Source organism: Populus alba, chromosome 7, assembly GCF_005239225.2.
Source record: "Populus alba chromosome 7, ASM523922v2, whole genome shotgun sequence".
Taxonomy (NCBI): Eukaryota; Viridiplantae; Streptophyta; class Magnoliopsida; order Malpighiales; family Salicaceae; genus Populus; species Populus alba.
The window spans coordinates 11,640,885-11,664,850 of NC_133290.1; the positions used below are offsets into that span (position 1 = coordinate 11,640,885).

The 23,966-nt window shown below is 31.3% G+C and overlaps 2 protein-coding genes across 2 annotated transcripts; one reads left to right on the plus strand and one right to left on the minus strand.

The window, feature by feature from the left end:
* Nucleotides 1-7,358: 7,358 nt before the first annotated feature.
* LOC118043516 (agamous-like MADS-box protein AGL104) lies at nt 7,359-9,452 on the plus strand. The gene is made up of 11 exons (XM_073410339.1): nt 7,359-7,543; nt 7,653-7,709; nt 7,814-7,835; nt 7,931-7,992; nt 8,083-8,113; nt 8,235-8,296; nt 8,386-8,485; nt 8,594-8,647; nt 8,763-8,890; nt 8,999-9,203; nt 9,306-9,452. The coding sequence occupies exons 1-11, from the start codon at nt 7,359-7,361 to the stop codon at nt 9,450-9,452; spliced, it is 1,053 nt and encodes a 350-aa protein (XP_073266440.1).
* Nucleotides 9,453-12,160: 2,708 nt separating this feature from the next.
* On the minus strand, nt 12,161-14,052 carry LOC118043549 (cytochrome P450 89A2). Its single transcript, XM_035051564.2, has one exon. The coding sequence runs from the start codon at nt 13,883-13,885 to the stop codon at nt 12,347-12,349; it is 1,539 nt and encodes a 512-aa protein (XP_034907455.1). The 5' UTR covers nt 13,886-14,052; the 3' UTR covers nt 12,161-12,346.
* Nucleotides 14,053-23,966: the final 9,914 nt, after the last annotated feature.

Here is a 23,966-nt window from a genome sequence, read left to right on the forward strand (position 1 = left end):
TAAAGACATAAAGAATGTGATTCAAATTGTAAAGAAAAGGAAAGAATAGGGGCCAATGTATAATTAGAAAGAATGTGGGCTATAAATACCCCATTCATCCCTCTTTCATGGCCGATTGGAAACAAAAGAAAACAAGGGGGGAAGAGTGCAAATTTTATTCTTCAAAAGAGAAGGGAAAACACTAAATCACTTAGGAATACAAACCTAGAAACTCCAAATAGAGAGGACAACCAATAACAAGGATAAAACAAGTGCAAAATTGAAGAAAAAGAGGAAGAAGGGGCTGGCTGCATGCTTGAGAAGAGGACCAAAATATTCAATTTACATGAGCTGAAATTCTGAAATTTCTAAAGGTATGGACACTAGACTTGATTGTATAAAACAAGTTAACAATTAAGTAGGAATTATACATAAATTTTAGATTTTATAAATTAGGGTTCTTGAAGGAAGATTGAGGGAAATGAAGAAATTGATTGAAATGAGGTTAGTTAAGCTAAATAAGATGCGCTGAACTTGAAAGAAACACAAAAAAAATGTTAAACAAAGAAATAATTGATTCCAAACTAGAGTGGTTAGCTATGTAATGGAAAGGGGGAAGAAAGGGATTATGAAATTTGGGGTTGATGAGCACTTATAGCGTGTGTAGTATGTGGACAATGAGTGTGTGTGGTAAGAAAAATCAGCTAGAAAAAAAGAAAAGAAAAGAAAGAGGGGGATCTTTAGTTCCCTTAGACTAAGATTGGTTAAGAGCCAAATAAAGAAAAAAAAGAATTTTGGTGTATTATGTGTGTTTATACAGGAACCAAATATAGTAAAAAGCTCACTTAGGAATCACTGATGAATTCTGGACAGATTCATCACCTTTATTTTAAGGGATTTCTGGCCTCAAAAGATAAAATTTAGGAATCATCTCTTATAGAAATTGTAGCATAAGATGTTAGCTTTCCAACGAATCCAACATCGCTCAATTTAGAGCTCTAGAGCTCTAGATATAGGTAAAAATATAAGGAAAGGTCAAACTACCACTCCTGTTGGTAGATCTGATGGGAATTAACAAAACATGGGATTTAGTTATGATAGGGGCAGACAACTGTTTCTTCCCACCAAAATTCTTGTAACATTGAACCTTAATACTAGTAGGGGATAAATTACATTTGAAAAGTGAAGTTGATGATTTGCATAATGATTTAAAACAAAGAAATGTAAAGAGTAAATGTTATTGTTGTTGTCTTGCTATTTGCGAAATAAAAATCGACCATGAACTAATGTAGTGTATTTGTGAATTCAGGAGAAACCACAAAAGGAGTACAACAACAACAAGAGAAAACAAATCAAGCATCGGTGGTAGATAGGTGTCCCATGCCTATATTCTCCTTGGTTGATAATAAACTTCGTACTCAAATTCATGCTAGAAATCATATTCATGAATATGACTAAAGAAAGGAAAGATATGGTGAAACAGACAAGGATTTGAAATCTGAATTTTGGTCGTAGACTCCAGAATTTGGAGTTTGGATATGGGTCTATATTGTGTATAAAAAAAAAAGAAAAGAAGAAAGAAAACAATCGCCTATAGACTTGATTAGCTGACCTTGAATAGGGACAACTAATGATGTTAACAAATATTGTTAACATCGGTATGACCTTGATGGAAATATAATGAATATTGAACTTGATTAACTATTCACATCAAGAATAGTTAATGATACTAATTAATAATGTTAGTATCGACAGGCCCACAATAACTTTATTAGCTTCCTACGGAGGAAGTTAATGATGTCACGAGAACTTGGCATCGGCATTACCAGAAACATCTCCAAGTATGATGAAGAGCAATTGATTGACTATTTCGGGTTGGAAATAGCTCAATGGCATCGACTAGTTAAGTTGGTATAAGCACTGTCAAGGAATTAATTAGTCGATCCAGATAAGGGTGAATAATGAAACTAATAGGAGTTATTAGTGTTTGAAGTGACCACCTCAGAATTTAGGGTGGATAAGAAAAAAGGTAAATCAAACAAAAAATAATGTGTGATAATAAAAAAGAAAACCATAAGGAGGTTATGGAAGGATAGGCGTTAGATGTAGCAAAGGTTCTTCTTTTGCAGATCAACTATGATTATGCCCTATTGAATGGGTACTTGTATGCGTAGATACATGTAGTAGTGACACTCCATTATTTGGTTGTATTTTATTTATTTAATATAATTATTCTCTTATTTTGATGTTGAAGGTCCTTCCCATTCATGTTAGAAGTGGAATTTAGGTTCTTTGATCCTTTTTTGTATAAGTTAGGAACTTAGGGATTATCCACATAATTTTATTATGTAGTAAACATGTAACCTGAATATAATAGTACAATCCTTGTATTAATTTTGTGTTTGAAATATTAAATGTATCAACATATGCTTGTAGATATTATAATGTACTAGTTTATGTTTAGAAAGCTAAACTATGTTGTGTTTATATATGGAATTTCAACGTTTAGATGGTTCTCTTAATTACTAATTTATGCATGTGATATGAGATGGAGATTGAGTATAAAGTTTTGTCCCGAGTATATTCTTGAATGAATTAAATGATTGAATTGGACCCATTGTGGATGTGTTTATGATGGGATGATTATAAATGCATGCAGGGTAAATTATTGATAACTTGGGACCTCCCAGTATAGGGGAGACTCTCCCGAAATTTTGTTAGAAATTTTGCTGAACTCAATGTAGAATAAAAATAAAAATTATGCTTTATTTATCCTTTACGTGGAAGTTAAATGGATAAACTAATTTAACCTTTGAGGCTGTTACATACCCCAGTGAAGGTAAACCCAACAAAATCACGAAGTAAAATTCTCAATCATCCATAAAATAAAAAGCATAAAAAAAAATAAGGACAAAATCTAGTATAAAAATCATTTGAAATAAAACAATAAGGGATAAAATTAAAATACAAAATGAATCAAGAAAATGATAAAAAAAACAAACAAATAATAATCAAAAGAATAAGGACCAAATTCAAAGAAAAAACAAATTGAAGTGCTTCTTTGAAAAATTAGAGAGTTTGATATGAAAATCAAGGAGGAGAGAGAAAACAAGAAAATAAAAGAAAAGGTTGTTGATGCCGTCATAATCCAATTCTGGGTTATTCACTAAAAATCAATTTTTTTTTTTCAAAATAAAAATCAATAAATTAAAATAAAGGCTGGCAACATAGAGAAAACAAGCTATAATTTTTAGAAGAAATTCAAGGCCTAATTATAACCCATTGTTCCCAAAAATGGAGAAACAAAATTAAAATTCAAGGTCAAATTAAATGATTATTGGACGGATTTGCATAAACATTAAGTCCAATGACATAATTAAATTTTTAATATGCCAATTTGATTTAATTATGAGTCAAATTCAATTTTAATTATGTTTAAGAATTAATTTGGGTCCAATTAAAGGATTTAATTAAGTGCAAGGACTTAATTATACTTTAAATGGGTCAAATTAATTTTATTTGGGGCTTAATTGGTGAAAAATTAAGTTTGGAAGCCTAATTTGGACTTAATTGAGAATATTGGAATTTTAAGAGACCAAATTTATTTTTTACCAAGGTAATTGATTGAAATTAGGGGCTAAATTGCAAGAAAATTAAAGTTTTAGGGTCAATTAGGGGTTAAATTGACAAAATTCACAGCCAAGGACCAATCTGCAAAAGGCGCCAAATTATAAGGGCTTAATTGACAAAAAATAGGGGGCAAAATTAAAGAAATTAAAAGTTTAATGGTCACTTAGGGGTTAAATTGCATAATTCCGAGACCAATGACTATATTGTAAAAGGCGTGTAACTTTGGTTTTCCAATTGAAGTTCATCAGGAGCTTAATTGCATTAATCAAAAGTTTATGGTCATTAGGGGTTCAATTGCAAGAAATTAAAAGCTGGAGGACTGAATTGAAAATCAATTTAAATCCCTAATTCAAACTCAAAACGACGTCGTTTTGCATATATATATATATATAAAAGGATCAAACAACGTGTTGTCTGGTCATTGCTCATTGTCTTCTTGTTTTACCTTGTTAAAGCTGGTCCGGTCACCTACTTTGTAGGTGTATTTAATTCACCTAACGTCCATAAAAGTTAACCAAAGTTGCACGAAAATGATCCTCTGCAGTTGCTTTACAACCCCAACTGAAAATTTTAGTCTAAACAGCAATGAGACGGCGCCAGCGCCGGTCTAAACAGGCTAACTCGCTCAGCCTTTTTCTACAAATTGAACAACTCATGATTCAAACTTTGAGCCAACGGTTGGGATCCTTCCAAACCGAATCAAGGGCTGAATTTTCCCCCTAGTGTAGACAAGATTGCCCTCTTCCACCACCTATAAATAGAGGCGGATTTGATGGTCTGGAGGAGGATGAAATTTGGTCCAAATATCGCAAAAAAACCAGCCTTCCCCCCTGTTTCCATTTTCCTTATTTCCTCGTCAGCCTTTTGCAACTCTCTCCACCCCTTCCACAGCTGCCTTCTCCGGCTACAATGCTAACAAACCTAGCTTATACACCACCACGAACACCAGCTCCACCATAAGAAGCCAGCACAACCACCAAGCAGCTACCACAACCCTCTCTTTCTTCTCTTTCCGACATTTCTCTCTCCTCTGTACCTTTTTCCCTTCGTGACCTGCAACCAACTCCGATCGCCGGTCAAAAGTAAAAAGTCTAAAACAACATCGTTTAATTTAATCGCAAATACTAATTAAATAAAGGGAAGAAATGATGTGTCATTTAGTACCTTCATCAACCTAAGTTTCTTGGTTTCTGGCTAATTTGAGAGGGGACTTTTGGCATATTTTTAGTAACAAATGATGCGTCGTCTAGTAAAAAATCAGGGTACATGGTTTTTTTGCTCTAAAAACTTGTTTTCCACCCATTTTCAACTCAAAACATTTAGAAAAAAAACTTAATAACCTGTGAAACCAGTCTTTAAGCTCCAAAAGCGCAAAATACCGGTCTAAAACCAAGAGTTAACCCAAAAACCAAATTTCTCCTGATTTTAAATCTGGAATTTTTAGGCACTTTTAAGAAAAAAAAAACACCCAAGTCAAACTTCCTTCATAATATGGAATCACTTGGAACAAAAAACTAATGTTTTGGTGGCTAGAATCGTTGAAATGACATCTTTCTTTCTAAGCTAGATTTTAACAATTTCCTCTCTCTCCTCTCATCCACCAAGGACTGAAAAATAATGAAAATAAAGTTTAATACCAAAATAAAATTTTGCAAACTTCAAAAGACCAATCACCTTATTGCAAAAAAACATCGGGAATAAAAATATACTTCACAAATAAATTTGCACACGCCATCTACGTTACTCATGTTTTGCACTTCAATCTCTTGTCTTTCAATCCAACTGTCACCCCTCCAAAAAAAAAAATGCAATTAGCTTCTAATTTGGATTGAAAAGGGCTAAATTATGCTAAAAATAGTTTGAGGATCAAATTGAAAATTTTGAAAAATAGCATTATTGAAATTTATAATAAAATATATGAGGGTGAATAGTAAATTCTTGTGTAGTGAAAACACCACACTGTTTAGTTTTATACTTAACATATAAATAAACAGAACTTGAATGAAAACCGATGAACTCTCTTATTCTTAAGATCTCAAAGTTTTTCTATATGGATGAAATATTTTATTTTTAGGGATTGACATCGAGACTTTCCTAAATCAATGAATTTCCCTATGTTTAGGGATCAATGTCAAGATTTTTCTAAATCGATGAAAATTTCTATGTTTAGGGATTATATCAAAGTAAATATCCTATTTTTAGGTATAACATCAAAATTCTTCTAAATCAATAAAATCTTCTATTTTTAAGGATTAACATCAAAATTTCTTAAAAGCAACAAAATCTCCTAATTTTTGGGATTAATGTCAAAGTTTTTGTTAAAATCAATATAATCTCCAATTTTTAGTGATTAAAGTTATTTTTTTTAAATAAATGAAATCTCCTATTTTTTAGAGATTTTTCTTTAAATCTTAAAATCGATGAAATATCATATTTTTATGGATTAAAGTCAAAATTCTCATAAATCAATAAAATCTCTTATTTTTAGATTTTAAACATTTTTTTTTAAATCAATAAAATCTCTTATTCTTAAGGATTAGCATAAAAATTTTTAAAATTGATGAAATCTTCTATTTTAGATATTAACGTCAAAATTTTTCTAAATCGACAAAATCTTCTATTTTAAGGGATTAATGTTCAAGTTTTGTAAAAATTACAAAAAAATGTTCTATATATATATATATAAAAGTTCAGAAATAATTTAGATAATTAATAAGATATGTACAAAAAAATTAGAAAAAAACACATATCATAGATAACCTTTTGTTAGAAATGATGCGATGAGAGTGACATCGATTTTTTTAGGCATAATTAACATAGTACTCGAATATGTGAGACTAATTTCTATTTTAGAATTCTTAATCTTTTTAATTACCAAGTAAATGACTATTATTTTTCATTTTACTTTTTAATTTTTTAAATTTTGGATCAGAGTGATAAATCGCACATATTTAGACTTGGTTTAACACAAGTGTGTGGGGGCAATTTGCTCTTGTGAGAAAAATATAAAAATGACTATTCCTATATGTGATATTTGTAGTATTCTTATAGCTGCTATCCAACTTTTACACACATACATACATAAATATAAAAGAAAAACTACTGTGCATATGTTTTTTTGCAAACACTTTTATTGTTTAATATATAATATTCAGGTAATTTTCATACACTGAAACTAATTTTTTTTCTTAAATGAATTTTAAGAAGATCACTGAAAATTAAACTAATGCATGCATAAATAAAAAAATAATTTTTTTTATAATCTTTCTTACAATTTGAATGCCGAATAATAATAATATGGAAAAAAAGATTTATACAAGATGGTAAAGGTATTAATTGAAAGGCAATTTGCCTATGTTTATGTCTGGAGAAGCATTCAGAGAACCTGCTCTAAGAAAACAATAAATCTTAGTTTTGATTCCGAAAACAAACCATTCCACTCTTCAAGGTGAATAAACTACGACCCCTTCTTCCACATCAATACTTAATTTTCGGGCACTCCCTTTTAACCACAAATGCTCAAAATCATCCTTAACCAGCAAACAAGGCCCATGCATTAACAGAAGAAAACACCCTCTCCATCTCTCTCTCTCTCTCTCTCTCTCTCTAACTTGGTGGGATTCTCATTTCTGTAGAAGAAAAGAGAACAGGCATTATCAGCAGATTTCTGTTAATATATACCTTGCCTTCTTCTTTATACGTAGCTGATCGGGGACTTGCTTGTTTTTCATATTTTATGTAAATTAAAAATGGGCCGTGTCAAACTCCAGATAAAGAGAATAGAGAACAATACGAACCGGCAGGTTACATTCTCCAAACGTAGAAATGGACTCATCAAGAAAGCTTATGAGCTTGCAATTCTTTGCGACATCGATATTGCTCTCATTATGTTCTCTCCATCTGGTCGTCTCAGTCATTTTTCTGGCAAGAGAAGGTGATCTTCATTGCCCTTGATGATACATATTTTTCATTTCTTGATATGGACATATTTTCTTTTGTGGACACATGGAATCTGATGTTTGTAAATTTTCTTTTATATATAGACTCGAAGATGTGATTGCACGTTACATAAATATGTCAGAACATGATCGAGATTTTAGGTATGTTGTTACCAAATTATATGTTTTTGTTCTTGGGTATGTCTTATTTTTCTTCTTTTTTGTGTTGCAACATTATATGAACAGTTTTTTCCATGTATTTGCAGCTGCGGCATTCAAAATCGAGAGGTAAACTATAATAATATTTTTTTTATGTCTTGGTTGAATAGGGCATATAAATTCTTATAGCCTACACTTTTGTTTATCCCCATACCTAATTGCAGTATTTGCTCAATATCCTGAGGAAGCTCAAGACTGAGAATGATATGGCTCTTCAAGCTGCAAAGCAGGATTCTCTTTCTCAATTTAATTTTAATTAATTCAAAGTGTTCCAATTGATACAAAATTTCTCTAATTATTTCGTTTTGTCTTGCAGTCCTGATCATGCTATGAATTTTAATATGGAGGTAGATAGAACAGCTACTCGTGTTTATTGTTTCCCTTAATCTTGTCATGGATTTGGGATTTTCTTTTCCTTTTCCACACATGGAGCGCACTCATGGATTTTCTTTTTTTGTGAAAATTAAGGAAATCCAGCTAGAAGCTCGTAATCTGCAACATCAACTTTATATGGCCGAGGAGCAGTTAAGGTTAGAAAATTGCAACAACAAAACCTTTTCACTTTTGTTGTCATATAGAACTCTAATTATTTCTTTTTGGTTGGATAACTGATTGGAAGGTTATACGAGCCTGATCCTCTAAAAATCACATCAATGATGGAGCTTGAATCATGTGAGAAGACTCTTTTGGATACCATGGCACGTCTTGAAGAGAGAAAGGTTACTTGCTTTTTCTCTCTTGTAATTACATGATTAAGTGTTATGTTCCAAAATGCCATGCACTAGCACCAGCTATAATATCCATTTTAATTATAATCTTTGCTGCAGAAATGCATCTTGAGTAACCCGGCTGTATCTACTTATGACCCTTCGAGTATGCAGGTAATCGACTGTGCTTTGATTTGTAATTGGCATCAATCTTGAATTTTAGTTGACTGATTAATTTTAGGACTATTAAGGAAATGAAACTTGTTCCATTTCATCTTTGAATTTGAAGATGTTCTTAGATACAAACGGGGGGATGCCAGACTTCGAAAATGATATTGTAAGTTGGTTGCCTGAAAATGGAAGCAACCCCAGCTCTGTTCGCGTAGGATCTGATCAATCGTCTTGTGTTCCTGTGAGGTAAATAAAGCCTGAAATTCTTGTACAAGGAAGATGGGAAATTTGTATGATTTATGTTCTTGATGGAACAATTTCTTGTTCTTTCTTTTTTTGGGCATTTTTTTTCAGCAACCAATCCTCCATGACACTCTTTGATGCATTGTCTCATGCGACTAACAACATAAATGCAAATCATTGCAACAACATGGAAGGAAGCAATGTCAACAACTCAAACAGTGAGGTCTTCCCATCTTGGTACCAAGCTTTCTCGTCATTGTCATCAACTGAGCTCCTCTCTGCCTTCATGCCTCCAACCTCATTCTCTGCTGTAAAGGTTTCTCCCCTTTTGGGCATCGTTGAAATACTATGTGATATTCAAGCACCATGTAGTCTAGTGGCTATTTAATAACAAGAACATATAAACTTCTCTTGCCAGCAAGAGAATATTGCAGGTCCAAGCTTTACATCAATGTTGCAACAGCCACAGGCAGAGACCACATCAAGCTGCCTGCAAATGCCTTCTAGCACTGCTGATCAATGTTCAGATTATGAGAATCAGATAAAACAATCTAAAGTAGAATAATGTTTCACTCCAAAAACTTCTTCTGGTGGATACATAGCAGCGTGCAAACCAGAAACTTGGCTGATCGAATAGGAGGTTGGTCATGGTTCATGATGGTCTCTTCTAAGAGTGCAAATATTGAGGGGGCATACATTTTTTCTTTTTCTTCCTGTTTCTTCATGTAGGAAAGGATTTATGTATATTATGAGAAATGAATTTGTACGATAAAGAAGCTAGAAACAAGGATTTTCTCCAAATTACAGTCTTGTTACAGATCGAGATCATTCGTAGAAACCTGCTTGAAGTGAAAGAAGAGGGTCTGTGTGTTTCAATTGGGTCTCATCCCTTCGCCAAGATATAGTCTTTCTCCTATCGATCTCAGGCCATGAGTACTATTCAGCCTACTATGTTTTTTTATTTTTTGGTGAGTTCCACATATAATTTGACCATGATTCTGAAAACAGAAAAAAAAATACCACCATATTCATCAAAGTAATAAGAAATCTGAATCTCAGCAATGCATTCATTTATTCAGAGAATTTTTTGAAATGCAATACAAGAAATCCAAAGGCTTTAGTCCCGAAAAGATTATTTTTTCGGAACAAGACAGCAAAATTCTAGAATAGTTTCAGAGGCACTGCCTTTGTTGCTTCACCTCAAGGCACTCAGTTAATTCAGCAACATACTCGATTATCGTGGCACTGCACTTCAAGTTCATCATTCATGCTTATCAGACATTGAACCAGAAATGTACTTGGTAAAATTATAATGATGTTAATGTTGAAATAACTTAAAAGTGTTAAATTGATGAACATCAATATTATCATGTATTGATTATATGTGATTGAAGTCTTAAGACAATGATCGATTCTTTCATCTAAAATGGATTAAAATAATGATATTGTATGTGAATAGTCAATCAATTTCTTTGTTTGTCCTAACTTTTGGTCGAATATATATAAATACATCATAATCTGCCGGTCCTTCAAAGTTAGTTAACATAGAGAAAAATAATTTATTTTCAGGTGATTTGCTATATAGAATAGATGATACTATGTTTGACAACTCATTCACTGATCAACATAGATTTCACTATTCTGATCTTAGTGATAATGAAGATGATGAGATGTTAGTCTCTAATGTAATAGTAAATGTTGATGATGATATTAATGATAAACTAATACCTCATGTTCTTGAATTTGGAAATTCTTATGGGTCTATATTTATTATTTTTCATTATTAGACACTTAGTCATAGATGTTTTCTAGAGGCTCTGATTTGAAGGATTGACAAATATTCAATAATAAAACTAATTTAGTTAATAAAGTTAAATGGTGATACATTGTATATTTATTTGAATACCAAATTCAACAGTTAAACTTGATTTTTATTTAATTACAATGTATGCAAATAACTGAATGTAAAGTTATAGAAGATATCATAAAAGAAATTATGCCTAACATTTTGTTCACAAATATTACAAGGATGTTTTCCAACCCCTTACCCAGATAACTAAGGGAAAAAAGAAAAAGATTGAAGAATAAAAAAATAATAATAAAATAAGAAAGATATAGAAGGCTTTAGGATGTGGTGAGATAAAGAGAGGACAAGGAACATGAGAGGGTATATTAGGTACTGTAAATAGGGACCACATAATAAAATGTTTAATGTTTTCAACAACATTATCGAGTCATATCTATTGAATTTTAGCTTACATGCTATACAAAGAAGAAATAACCGTTTATTAAAAATAAAATGTTCAGTAACTAGTATAAATTAATTTCCAGCTATTTATTTAACTTATTCATATAGAACTAACAAATATAATATTAATCTATATTAGGAAAAAATGCCATTTATTATTAAAAAGGAGATATTTTGCTCGATGCATAATAGTTTTTTCTGCTCAATTGTTTTATAGAGATATTTAATTTTCTCTTAGCATGGGCTTTACATATCATAGAAAAATTGAGAGTGAATTTCCATTAAAGAATGTTGTTTCCTTTCACTTTCTCCTCAACTCAGGAGTCTCCATTCCATTCATTTTTTTTTTTTGGATTTTGAGAAAACTCCATCTCTTGAAAAGCGTATTTTGTAGGTCCAGGTGAGTGAGTAAAACCCCAGCTGTTTCAGGTTCTTATAAAAGATGCACGTCCTGACTCGAACTCGAGACCTACTATGCAGATCTCAAGTCCTTTACCACCACGCTACGCCTCTTAGCCCTTTAAAATGTTAGGTACACATTCCATCTATTTTATTTATTTATTTATTAATATAGGTGTATAAGTTAATCTTATAAATTTTTAATGTTATAAATTTATAAAATTTAAATTATTAATTTTTTAAAAATAAATTTAAAACCTAACAGCTTTTCGCATTCCTTTTATATTATATGATAGTGCATTAGGAATTTAGCACAGACAGCCACAACTGCTGACCCTCGTGGCATCAGTGGGCCCACCGTCTTGTCGTTCATAGCTTAATGTCCTTGTAATTTGTGGAGTTGCATCGTTGACTTCAACGCGCTATCTATACTTGGACGAGTCATCCAGACAAGCCTGGAATAGCAGCCACTAATTCTACTTTTAAAGGAAGAATACTGCTTCAAGTTTGCCAGAAACTAGGGATCCATTAATTTCCTAGCTTCTGCAACCCTGAGGAAAAACGAATAAACATTTACAAGCAAAGAATAACATAAACAGAAATAATTATGGTGGAAATTAGCATCATATAGAATATTGATATAATGGAATCAGATTTAAACAAGAGGAGAAATATCACACAAACATAGGAGCATCCGGCTTGATAAACCAGTAGAGTTACATCTTACATGAAGAGCTATCGTCCAACTCAACAAAATCAACCTTATCTTTTATTATAATAACAATAATAATAATAATAATAAATCTGATCATTTATTTCAACCGTGGGCATATTTGAGCCTGTAATGGATTTTTCATCACTACTGTGAATTCTTCTTTCTCAGACAAATCAACATCATCTCCATCCACAGCTTTCCACTCAAATCTCCAAATCAAATTAGCTACAAAGTACTCCAGATGGAGTATTGCTAGACCATAAGCAGGACATATTCTCCTCCCAGCCCCGAATGGCATCATCTTTATCTCTCTACTTCCTGTTATATCAAATGTTTCCCCTCCGCTATTCAGAAACCTTTCAGGCTTGAATGCCATAGGATCCTCCCACACCTCCGGATCCCACCCCATCTCAGCCACCATAAAATTTATAGTTCCATCTTTTGGTACCACATATTTACCCAGCACTACATCCTCAGTCACCGCATGTGGCAGCACGAAATGGGCCGGCGGGTGCCTCCTTAACCCTTCTAGAATTGTTGCTTTTAGATATGGCATCTTTTGCAAGTCCTCTTCTTTTATATTCTCTTCACCATCTTGCACAACCCCTTTAATCTCCATCAATAGCTTCTCTTGGATTTGCGGGTGCTTAACTAGATTTGCCATGATCCATTGCAACGCTGTCGAAGTAGTATCTGTTCCTGCGTTGAGAAACTCTGAGCACAGACTGACCATTTCCCCTTCGGTGAGCTTTCTTTTCTCTTCCGGAAGCTCCAAAGCCAGTATGGTGTCAACATAGCACAAAACATACTCATCTTCACAGTCTTTCTTATCCTCTTTACCTTTTTTCACCCTCTCTTCCTTGACCTTCTTTCTTGCTCTTATCAATGGAATCAAGACATCTTCTTGGCGTTTTCGATGGGAAAACAACTCCCTCCAACGGTTGCGCAACACGATCTTTGTCACTCCTGGCCAGAAATTGAGTATGTTGAACTTACTAAAATTCACTATCATTTGTCGCTGAACTTCCATAATTTTTTTAATCTGATTTTCATCAAGCTTGTCTCCAAAACACATCAGGACGAGTAGACAAAACATGGCATATTGAAAATGTTCCATTACACAAATAGGACGACCGGCTTTCGCTTGCGATTCGAAGCGATTCTGGAGGATTTTCAGAACCCAGTTGCGTGCATGACTGTAAGATTTCACACGCGATAGGTGGAGGATTTCCGCTGTGAGGTTACGCCGCAGAAGTCGCCATGTTGGACCGTAAAAGGAAGAACTAATATTATGCTGATTACTAGTTAAAAATTTTCTCGTAGCAACAGCCGGTGGGCGGTCCGCAAAAACTGCACCGCCATGTATTAAAGCCTCATGAGCAAGGGTGCGATCTGCAACGAAGATAGCAGGGCGAGTGCCAATACGGAGGGTAACCATGGGGCCAAACTTGGCATGGAGGGATCGAAGGATTGGCTCTATCTTGAAGGCGGACATGCGAAGCCATAGTAAGTGGCCGATGAAAGGAAAGGATAGGGGACCTGGAGGTAGGTTTTTAGTGGTTAAGAAATTGTTGAAGATAATTTTCAAGAAGAGAGAGATGGAAATGGAGACAAGGATAAGGAACCAGCTTTCCATACTGAAAATAATGAAGTGATGAGCTTAGAAGTGGACTGGACTCAGAGGGCGCGTGTATATACATAGGCTAGCAAATTGACTGACTAATATATATTTTTTTTTTCTTGTAGATAGAAGAGTACATCGTCTATTTTATTTTATTCTTTTTTGACAAAAGCAAAGACTCAAAACGGGTGGAATTCATCGCTAGCTAGCTTGTTTGTTTTATGTACAACGTATTGTATGACGTCCTCAATCGTGGCAGAGAGTTATCAAGTTATATTATTATTATATAAAAGAGATATTGGTTTTACCGTAGTTATTTTATTGTTTATACTCTCGTATATCAATGTGGAATTTAATAGTGAATTTTTAAAAAGCTCTTAATTTGATCCTTGAATTTATATCTTGTAAAATTAAGTCATTTTGAACCCAAATTAGTATCCAATTATATATTTTTTGAAGATAATTTTCAAGAAGAGAGAGATGGAAATGGAGACAAGGATAAGGAACCAACTTTCCATACTGAAAATAATGAAGTGATGAGTTTAGCAGTGGAATGGTCTCAAGTGCGCGTGTCTATACATAGGCTAGCAAATTGACTGACTTTTCGGTTTTGGTGTTACGATGCACTCTCTTTTCTTGTGTCTTTCATTTTTTTTAATGACCTTTTAATGGTTTTAAGATTTGTGGTATTTAAATTAATAATTTTTATAAAATAAATCTAAAATTTAATTTAAGTTATACCTTTGAAATTTTAGTGTCAATTTCTTCACCTTAATTGTGGATGCTTTTTTCTTTTCTTGTAGATAGAAGAATAAATCGTCTTTGTTTTTTTTAAAAAAGCAAAGACTCAAAATAGGTGGAATTCATCGCTAGCTAGTTTGTTTGTTTGCATGTACGGCGTATTGTATTTCGTCCTCAATCGTGGCAGAGACTTATCAAATGTTAATTATATTATTATTATTATATAAAAGAGATATACCGTAGCTATTTTATTCTTTAATTATATATATTTTTTAAAAAGGAATGGTTAAAGATAAAAAGGACTTAATTAAGGGTTGGTTTATTTTCTGGAAAATAGTTTTTGAAAAATTATTTTCTAAATTTTCTTGTGTTTGTTCATCATTAAAATAAATAGTTAACAAAAAATACTTTTAAATCAAAGAAAAATTTAGTTTGGTTTCTATAAAAGTTTTTTTCTTTTATTTTGAGAGAAGTAACACTTTCTGAAAATTATAAAAATTTTAAAAATATCATATTATTTGTTGATTATATTAAATTTAGTCCTTAAACTTTTGATTGCTATATATATTTTGTTTTGAATATTTATTTTTCAATTTCATCCCTTAGAATTTAATTTTTATATTAACTTTTTTTCTTATTTTTATAATTATTATTTGCTTTTCCCTTATTATTTTTTAATTGAAATGTTTTATCTATCTAATTTATTTCTCATTGTTTTAATTGTTACTTATTTTATTTGAAATAATTTATGACTAATTTTAGGACTAATTAAGGAAATGAAACTTGTTCCATTTCATCTTTGAATTTGAAGATGTTCTTAGATACAAACGGGGGGATGCCAGACTTCGAAAATGACATTGTAAGTTGGTTGCCTGAAAATGGAAGCAACCCCAGCTCTGTTCGCGTAGGATCTGATCAATCGTCTTGTGTTCCTGTGAGGTAAATAAAGCCTGAAATTCTTGTACAAGGAAGATGGGAAATTTGTATGATTTATGTTCTTGATGGAACAATTTCTTGTTCTTTCTTTTTTTGGGCATTTGTTTTCAGCAACCAATCCTCCATGACACGTTTTGATGCATTGTCTCATGCGACTAATAACGTAAATGCAAATCATTGCAACAACATGGAAGGAAGCAATGTCAACAACTGAAACAGTGAGGTCTTCCCATCTTGGTACCAAGCTTTCTCGTCATTGTCATCAACCGAGCTCCTCTCTGCCTTCATGCCTCCAACCTCATTCTCTGCTGTAAAGGTTTCTCCCCTTTAGGGCATCGTTGAAATACTATGTGATATTTAAGCACCATGTAGTCTAGTGGCTATTTAATAACAAGAACATATAAACTTCTCTTGCCAGCAAGAGAACATTGCAGGATTTATGTATATTATGAGAAATGAATTTGTTCGATAAAGAAGCTAGAAACAAGGATTTTCTCCAAATTACAGTCTTGTTACAGATCGAGATCATTCGTATAAAACTTGTTATGAATTTTAGAAATTAGAGATGAAGTAATGTAATTTAGTTAAAGTTATGTTCAATTGACCAGAATTTGATTTTTTTTTTTTTACATAATATCTTATAATATATTTATATCATGTCATTACAGTGGCATTATTGTTCTTGATGTGAACAATAATATCACATACTGTTAAATAGTAATTTAGGCATGTCATATGTGAAAAAAAAAAAAAAAAACTATTTGTCATGGACTTGGGTAATATTATAATGATATTAATGTTGAAATAACTTGGAGGTGTTTAATTGAAAAACATCAATATTATCATGTATCGATTATATGTGAAGGAAGTCTTAAGACAATGATTGATTCTTTCATCTAAAATGGATTAACATAATGATATTGTATGTGAATAGCCAATCAATTTCTTTGTTTGTCCTAACTTTTGGTCGAATATGTATAAGTGCATCACAATTTGCCGATCCTTCAAAGTCAGTTAATAGAGAAAATAATAATTTATTGTCGGGTGATTTGTTATAAAGGATAGATGATATTATGTTTGACAAACCATTCACTATTCTAATTCTAGTGACAATGAAGATGATGAGATGTTAGTCTCGAATATGATAGTAAATATTGATGATGATGTTAATGATAAACTAACACCTCATGTTCCTGAATTTGGAAATTTTTATGAGTCTATATTTGCTATTTTTCATGATTAGGCACTTAGTCATAGATGTTTTCTAGGGGCTCTGATTTGGAGGTTGGACATTACACATTTGGCGTTTGGCACTGCGTTTGAAAATCATTTTCGAAAAAATTTAATTTTTTTTTGCTTTAAATTAATATGTTTTTTATGTTTTCAAATTATTTTGATGTGCTGATCTTAAAAATATTTTTTTTAATAAAAAAATATTATTGCATACTTTTCTAAGTGAAAAACACTTTGAAAAGCAACAATAATCACACTTCCAAGCACGTTCTAGTTGAATATTAAGTTCAACGGTCAAATTTTACTTTTAATCAATTATAATATGTGCAAATACCTTAATGTAAAGACATTTAGATAGGAGATATCAAAAAAGATATTGTGCCTAAAATTTTGTTACCAAATATTACAAGGATGTTTTCTAACCCCTTACCCAGATAACTAAGGGAAAAAAAGAAAGAGATTGAAGAATAATAAAATAATAATAAAATGAGAAAGAGAAAGAAGGTTTTAGAATGTGGTGAGATAAAGAGACAAGGAACATGAGAGGGTATATTAGGTAGTGTAAATAGGGACCACATCATAAAATGTCTAATGTTTTCAACAACATTATCGAGTCATATATACTGAATTTTAGCTTAAATTCATCTCTTAGAATTTAATTTTTATATTAATTTTTTTTTATTTTTATAATTGTTATTTTCTTTTTCCTTATTATTTTTTAATTGAAATGTTTTATCTATCTAATTTGTTCCTCATTCTTTTGATTGTTACTTATTTTATTTGAAATAATTTATGAAATGTTAATTATTATTATTTTAATTTCTTGATCTTTTAATTTTTATTTTTATTTTTAGATTTGATCTCTATTATTTTAATTATTATTTATTTTTTAGATAATTTATGAAATTATATTTTTTTTTTCAATTTCATTCTCATTCAACTTTTTAATTTATAAGATTTATTTCTCATTATTTTAATAAACTTGAAAAAATAAAACATTAATAAGTTATTTTCCAGCTCATTTCCATAACATAATTAAGCACTGAAAAATGTTTTCCAACTTATTTTCCATTACACTACCAAATATCAAAAAATAATTTACTTTCCTGGAATTCACTTAAAAAAAAAACTACTTTCTAGCAAACAAACATGGCGTAAAAATAATAGTAAAATAGATGGTTGTATTAAATTTTTTTGAAAAGTTCATTCTAATCCTCTATTTTTTTAGCTTTTAAATTAACCGGTCCCTTCAATTTTTCAAAATTCAATTTTGATATTAAATTTTATTTTTCTTATTTTTTTAGTTTTTTTTTTTCTGTGGTGGAGAGATAGGTAATTGCCGAATTCTAGTGTAAAGAGAATTTCTGTTGGGAATGATTTTGACCACTAAAATAATTAATTTTTATGTTAAATGGTTCTATAGATGAGGGAGCTAAAAATTAGTGTTTTTTTTTTTTTTATTCTGAAAGTGCCTAAAACACATCTAAGTTCGAAAATATTTTTTATTTTGGGGTTGATTATGAATTTTAGGATGGTTTTTTGTGTTTTTAGAAGCTATGAATTAATTTAACAATATTACAAGGATGTTTTCTAGGTATACGAGGTGAAAAATGAGTTTTGGAATTTCATCTTAAATCCTTTTTTAAATCAAACTAAGCTATAGTAATCTTCACCCACGTGCCGTCCACCCATTTTTTAATTTGCACATGAAATTTTCAATTAAGAGTTTCAGATTTCAAAGCTGATCGTTTCATTAAAAAAAAATTGTCTTAAGATTAATTCCATTTTACTTGTTCCAATCTAGGTTACTTTACTGTGTCTTTGTTAGTTATTATATTTCTTTGCATATGTTGTCATCGGAGAAAAAGACCACACAGCTGTTCAAGACATAAAATTATAAAATCTCAAAAGTCAACAGTATGGACTTATTTTTTATCAAGATGAATTGACTAGTAGATTCTAACAGGAGCGTGACGTTCACGACAAGCAATTTTCTCCGCAATCAAGAACAGAACAACACGAGCTGTTGAAGGAACTTGTTCCCTTTCTCTGCATTCTGGGTTCAAACCTCACCGTGCACGCCTGTTACCCCCGCGGTGCCTTACATGCTCACTGGAGGTCTTGACCCAGCGGTTGAAGGGACTTGTTCCCTTTCTCTGCATCTTGGGTTCAAACCTCATTGTGCACGCCTGTCACCCCCGCAGTGTCTTACTTGCTCACTGGATTTGCAGGATGTTCAGTGAGCCGTGAGATTAATTATGGTGCGTGCAAGCTGGCCCGGACACCCACATAAGTAAAAAAAAAAGAGAACAGAACAGAACAACACAACCATCAAGCGAGTAGTCCGTTGGTAAAAGTTTAACGTCAAAGGGTTTGTTTTCTTGTGCTTCTAGGTTTGAGTCTTAAATATTGATGTTAAATATGGTTCTTAACTTTAAAACTTGTGAATATTAGTTGAGTTATGTACAATAATCGAATCTGCCCCAATACCTCATCTAAATAATAATAATAATAATAATAATAAACAAACAAATAAAACAACGCATTTCAATTTGCAGCACAAGCCACTACAAAGAGATAAGTTATTTTGTATTTTGACATTGATGAATTTGAGGTGCAACTCTCGATTAAAATGTTGTTTTTGTTATGAGACCGAGTGCCAAGAAAAAATTATTACTTCTTTTTTTTCCTTTTCTTTTTCTTTTTTATTGTATGTGTGTGTTTGAGTATGGATATGTGGGTTGAAATGTGTAATAGAAGTTTTGTATATATTATTTTGGACTTTGGTTTGTAAGTATAATTTATATGGCTATATTTATTGTTTATTAAATCTTAATGTTGAATTTGTGTTGATGTTTGTTTAGTTGTTTTTCTAGATTAGATACAAACGGGAGGATGCCAGACTTCGAAAATGACATTGTAAGTTGGTTGCTTGAAAATGGAAACAACCCCAGCTCTGTTCGCGTAGGATCTGATCAATCGTCTTGTGTTCCTGTGAGGTAAATAAAGCCTGAAATTCTTGTACAAGGAAAATGGGAAATTTGTATGATTTATGCTCCTGATGGAACATTTTCTTGTTCTTTCTTTTTTTGGGCATTTGTTTTCAGCAACCAATCCTCCATGACACTCTTTGATGCATTGTCTCATGCGACTAATAACGTAAATGCAAATCATTGCAACAACATGGAAGGAAGCAATGTCAACAACTCAAACAGTGAGGTCTTCCCATCTTGGTACCAAGCTTTCTCGTCATTGTCATCAACCGAGCTCCTCTCTGCCTTCATGCCTCCAACCTCATTCTCTGCTGTAAAGGTTTCTCCCCTTTTGGGCATCGTTGAAATACTATGTGATATTTAAGCACCATGTAGTCTAGTGGCTATTTAATAACAAGAACATATAAACTTCTCTTGCCAGCAAGAGAACATTGCAGGATTTATGTATATTATGAGAAATGAATTTGTTCGATAAAGAAGCTAGAAACAAGGATTTTCTCCAAATTACAGTCTTGTTACAGATCGAGATCATTCGTATAAATCTGCTTGAAGTGAAAGAAGAGGGTCTGTGTGTTTCAATTGGGCCTCATCCCTTCGCCAAGATAAAGTCTTTCTCCTATCGATCTCAGGCCATGACTATTCTGCCTACCATGTTTTTTATTTTTTGGTGAGTTTCCACATAATTTGACCATGATTCTGAAAACAGAAAAAAATATCACCATATTCATGGAAGTAATAAGAAATCTGAATCTCAGCAATGCATTCATTTATTCAGAGAATTTTTTGAAATGCAATACAAGAAATCCAAAGGCTTAGTCCTGAAAAGACTATCTTTTCGGAATGAGACAGCACAATTCTGGAATAGTTTCAGAGGCACTGCCTTCGTTGCTTCACCTCAAGGCACTCAGTTAATTCAGCAACATGCTCGATTATCGTGGCACTGTACCAGAAATACGCCATCAAATTGAAAACGGTCAGCATCCAGCTTGATATCCTGCTCACATTTCATCAAGTCAAATTTGTTTATATCCCATATTAATGCAAAGAACGATATCGAACTTCACGCACACATAATGTTGCATTTTTCAAGTCCTTGTTCCCTGATCCAGGAGATAAGGTAGAGTAGTGTTCTGATCATGGAAATATGACTGAATTAAGAACATATATACTGCGTTTTTATTAAATATATAGGTTTTATATTTAATTTGTGTTTGGTTTAGTTCAAATGAAATTATTATTTAGGGTTTAAGTTGAATTTAGAGTTTGTTGAATTAATTATAAATTAGCCATGAATCCCATCAATTATGTTGGATTTGTAATCGTTGAACATGAAAATAACATCAATTAATTAGAAATTAATTATTTCAATTATGTGTTGCATTGAATTTTGAATAAGTTGTTGAATTAAAAATTTTGTGTAAATTGGTTGGAATCAATTAACTATCAATTACACTTGATGGTTTCATGCAATAGAGTATGAATGAAGTAGAGTTTTGATGAATTACACATTGCATTGAATTCTGGATAAGTTGTCAAATTTAATATTTTCTTTGAATTGTTTGAATTTATTATGAATTTAGATTTGATTTTATGCAATCGAGCATGAAAATATTAATTAGAATTGATATCATGAATTATGTTTAATTTTGGTGAAGTATATGTTACATTAAATTTTGGAAATTTGTTTTAACTTGCTATGAATTTTAGAAATTAGAAATGAAGTAATGCAATTTAGTTAAAGTTATGTTCAATTTACCGGAATTTGATTTTTTTTTTTTTTTACATAATGTCTTATATATATATATATATATATATCATGTCATTACAATGGCATTATTGTTCTTGATGTGAACAATAATATCACATACTGTTAAATAGTAATTTAGGCATGTCATATGTAAAAAAAAAAAAAAAAAACTATTTGTCATGGACTTGGGTAAAATTATAATGATATTAATGTTGAAATAACTTTGAGGTGTTAAATTGGTAAACATCAATATTATCATATACCGATTATATATGATGGAAGTCTTAAGACAATAATTGATTCTTTCATCTAAAATGGATTAACATAATGATATTATATGTGAGTAGTCAATCAATATCTTTGTTTGTCCTAACTTTTGATCGAATATGTATAAGTGCATCAGAATTTACCGATCCTTCAAAGTCAATTAACAAAGAGAAAAATAGTTTATTGTCAGGTGATTTGCTATAAAGAATAAATGATACTATGTTTGACAACCCATTAACTGATCAACATGGATTTCACTATTCTAATCATAGTGACAATGAAAATGATGAGATGTTAGTCCCGAATGTGATAGTAAATATTGATGATGATGTTAATGATAAACTAATACCTCATGTTCCTGAATTCGAAAATTCTTATGGGTCTATATTTGTTATTTTTTATAATTAGGCACTTAGTCATAGATGTTTTCCAGGGGTTCTAATTTGGAGGTTGGACAAATATTCAATAATAAAACTAATTTAGTTAATATAGTTAAATGGTGGCACATTACACATTTGGTGTTCGACACTGTGTTTGAAAAGTGCTTTAAAAAAAATTAAATTTTTTTTACTTTAAATTAATATGTTTTTGATGTTTTCAAATCATTTTAATGTATTGATCTCAAAAATAATTTTTAAAAAATAATAATAATAAAAAATTATTGTCATACTTTTTTAAGTAAAAAGTATTTTGAAAAAACAACCACAAACACACTCTCAAGCATGCTTTAGTTGAATATCAAGTTCAACGGTCAAATTTGATATTTATTCAATTATAATGTGTGTAAATACCTGAATGTAAAGATATTTACATAGGAGATATCAAAAAAGATATTTTGCCTAACATTTTATTAACAAATATTACAAGGATGTTTTCTAACCCCTTACCCAGATAACTAAGGAAAAAAGAAAAAGATTGAAGAATAAAATAATAATAATAAAATGAGAAAGAGATAGAAGGCTTTAGAACGTGGTGAGATAAAGAGAGGACAAGGAACATGAGAGGGTATACTAGGTACTGTAAATAGGGACCACATCATAAAATGTTTAATGTTTTCAATAACATTATCGAGTCATATCTATTGAATTTTAGCGTACATGCTACACAAAGATGAAATAACTGTTTATTAGAAATAAAATGTTCAGTAACTAATATAAATTAATGTCCAGCTATTTATTTAACTTATTCATATAGAACTAACAAATATAATATTAATCTATATTAGGAAAAAAATTATTTTCTCTAGAAAAAATGCCATTTATTATTAAAAAGGAGATATTTTGCTTGATGCATAATAGTTTTTTCTGCTCAATTGTTTTATAGAGATATTTAATTTCTCTCTTAGCTGGGCTTTACAGATCACTTTCACTTTCTCTTTCTCCTCAACTCAGGAGTCTCCATTCCATTCATTTTCATTTGCCCTTTAAAATGTTAGGTACAACTTCCATCTATTTTTTTTATTATTATTAATATGAATATATAAATTACTTTAATTAATTTTATAAATTTTAAAATTAATAATTATATAAATTTTTAATGTTCTAAATTTATAAAATTTAAATCTAAAAAGTTAAATTAAACTAAAACTAAAAAAATTTATCTTTTATCATGGTCTGCACAGTGCAATTCACATAAAAAAATTCATATATTTTTTTTATTTTTTTATCTGTTTTTTTATGTCTTTAGGCTTTTTTTTTCCTTTCTTTTTTCTTTGGTTGTTTTTAATAAATTTTTTTGTTTGTTAATATTGTCGCACCGACATCATATCAATCTTTATATTTTTTTCTATAACTTGTCGCATTCCATTAGGAATTTAGCACAGACAGCCACAGCTGTTGGCCCTCGTGGCATCCATGGGCCCACCGTCTTGTCATTCACAGCTTAATGTCTTTGTAATTTGCGGACTTGCATCATTGACATTTCAAAGCGCTACCTATACTTGGACGAGTCATCCAGACAAGCCTAGAAAAGCGGCCACTAATTCTACTTTTAAAGGAAGAATACTGCTTCAAGTTTGCCAGAAACTAGGGATCCATTAATTTCCTAGCTTCTGCAACCCTGATGAAAAACGAATAAACATTTACAAGCAAAGAATAACATAAACAGAAATAATTATGGTGGAAATTAGCATCCTATAGAATATTGATATAATGGAATCAGATTTAAACAAGAGGAGAAA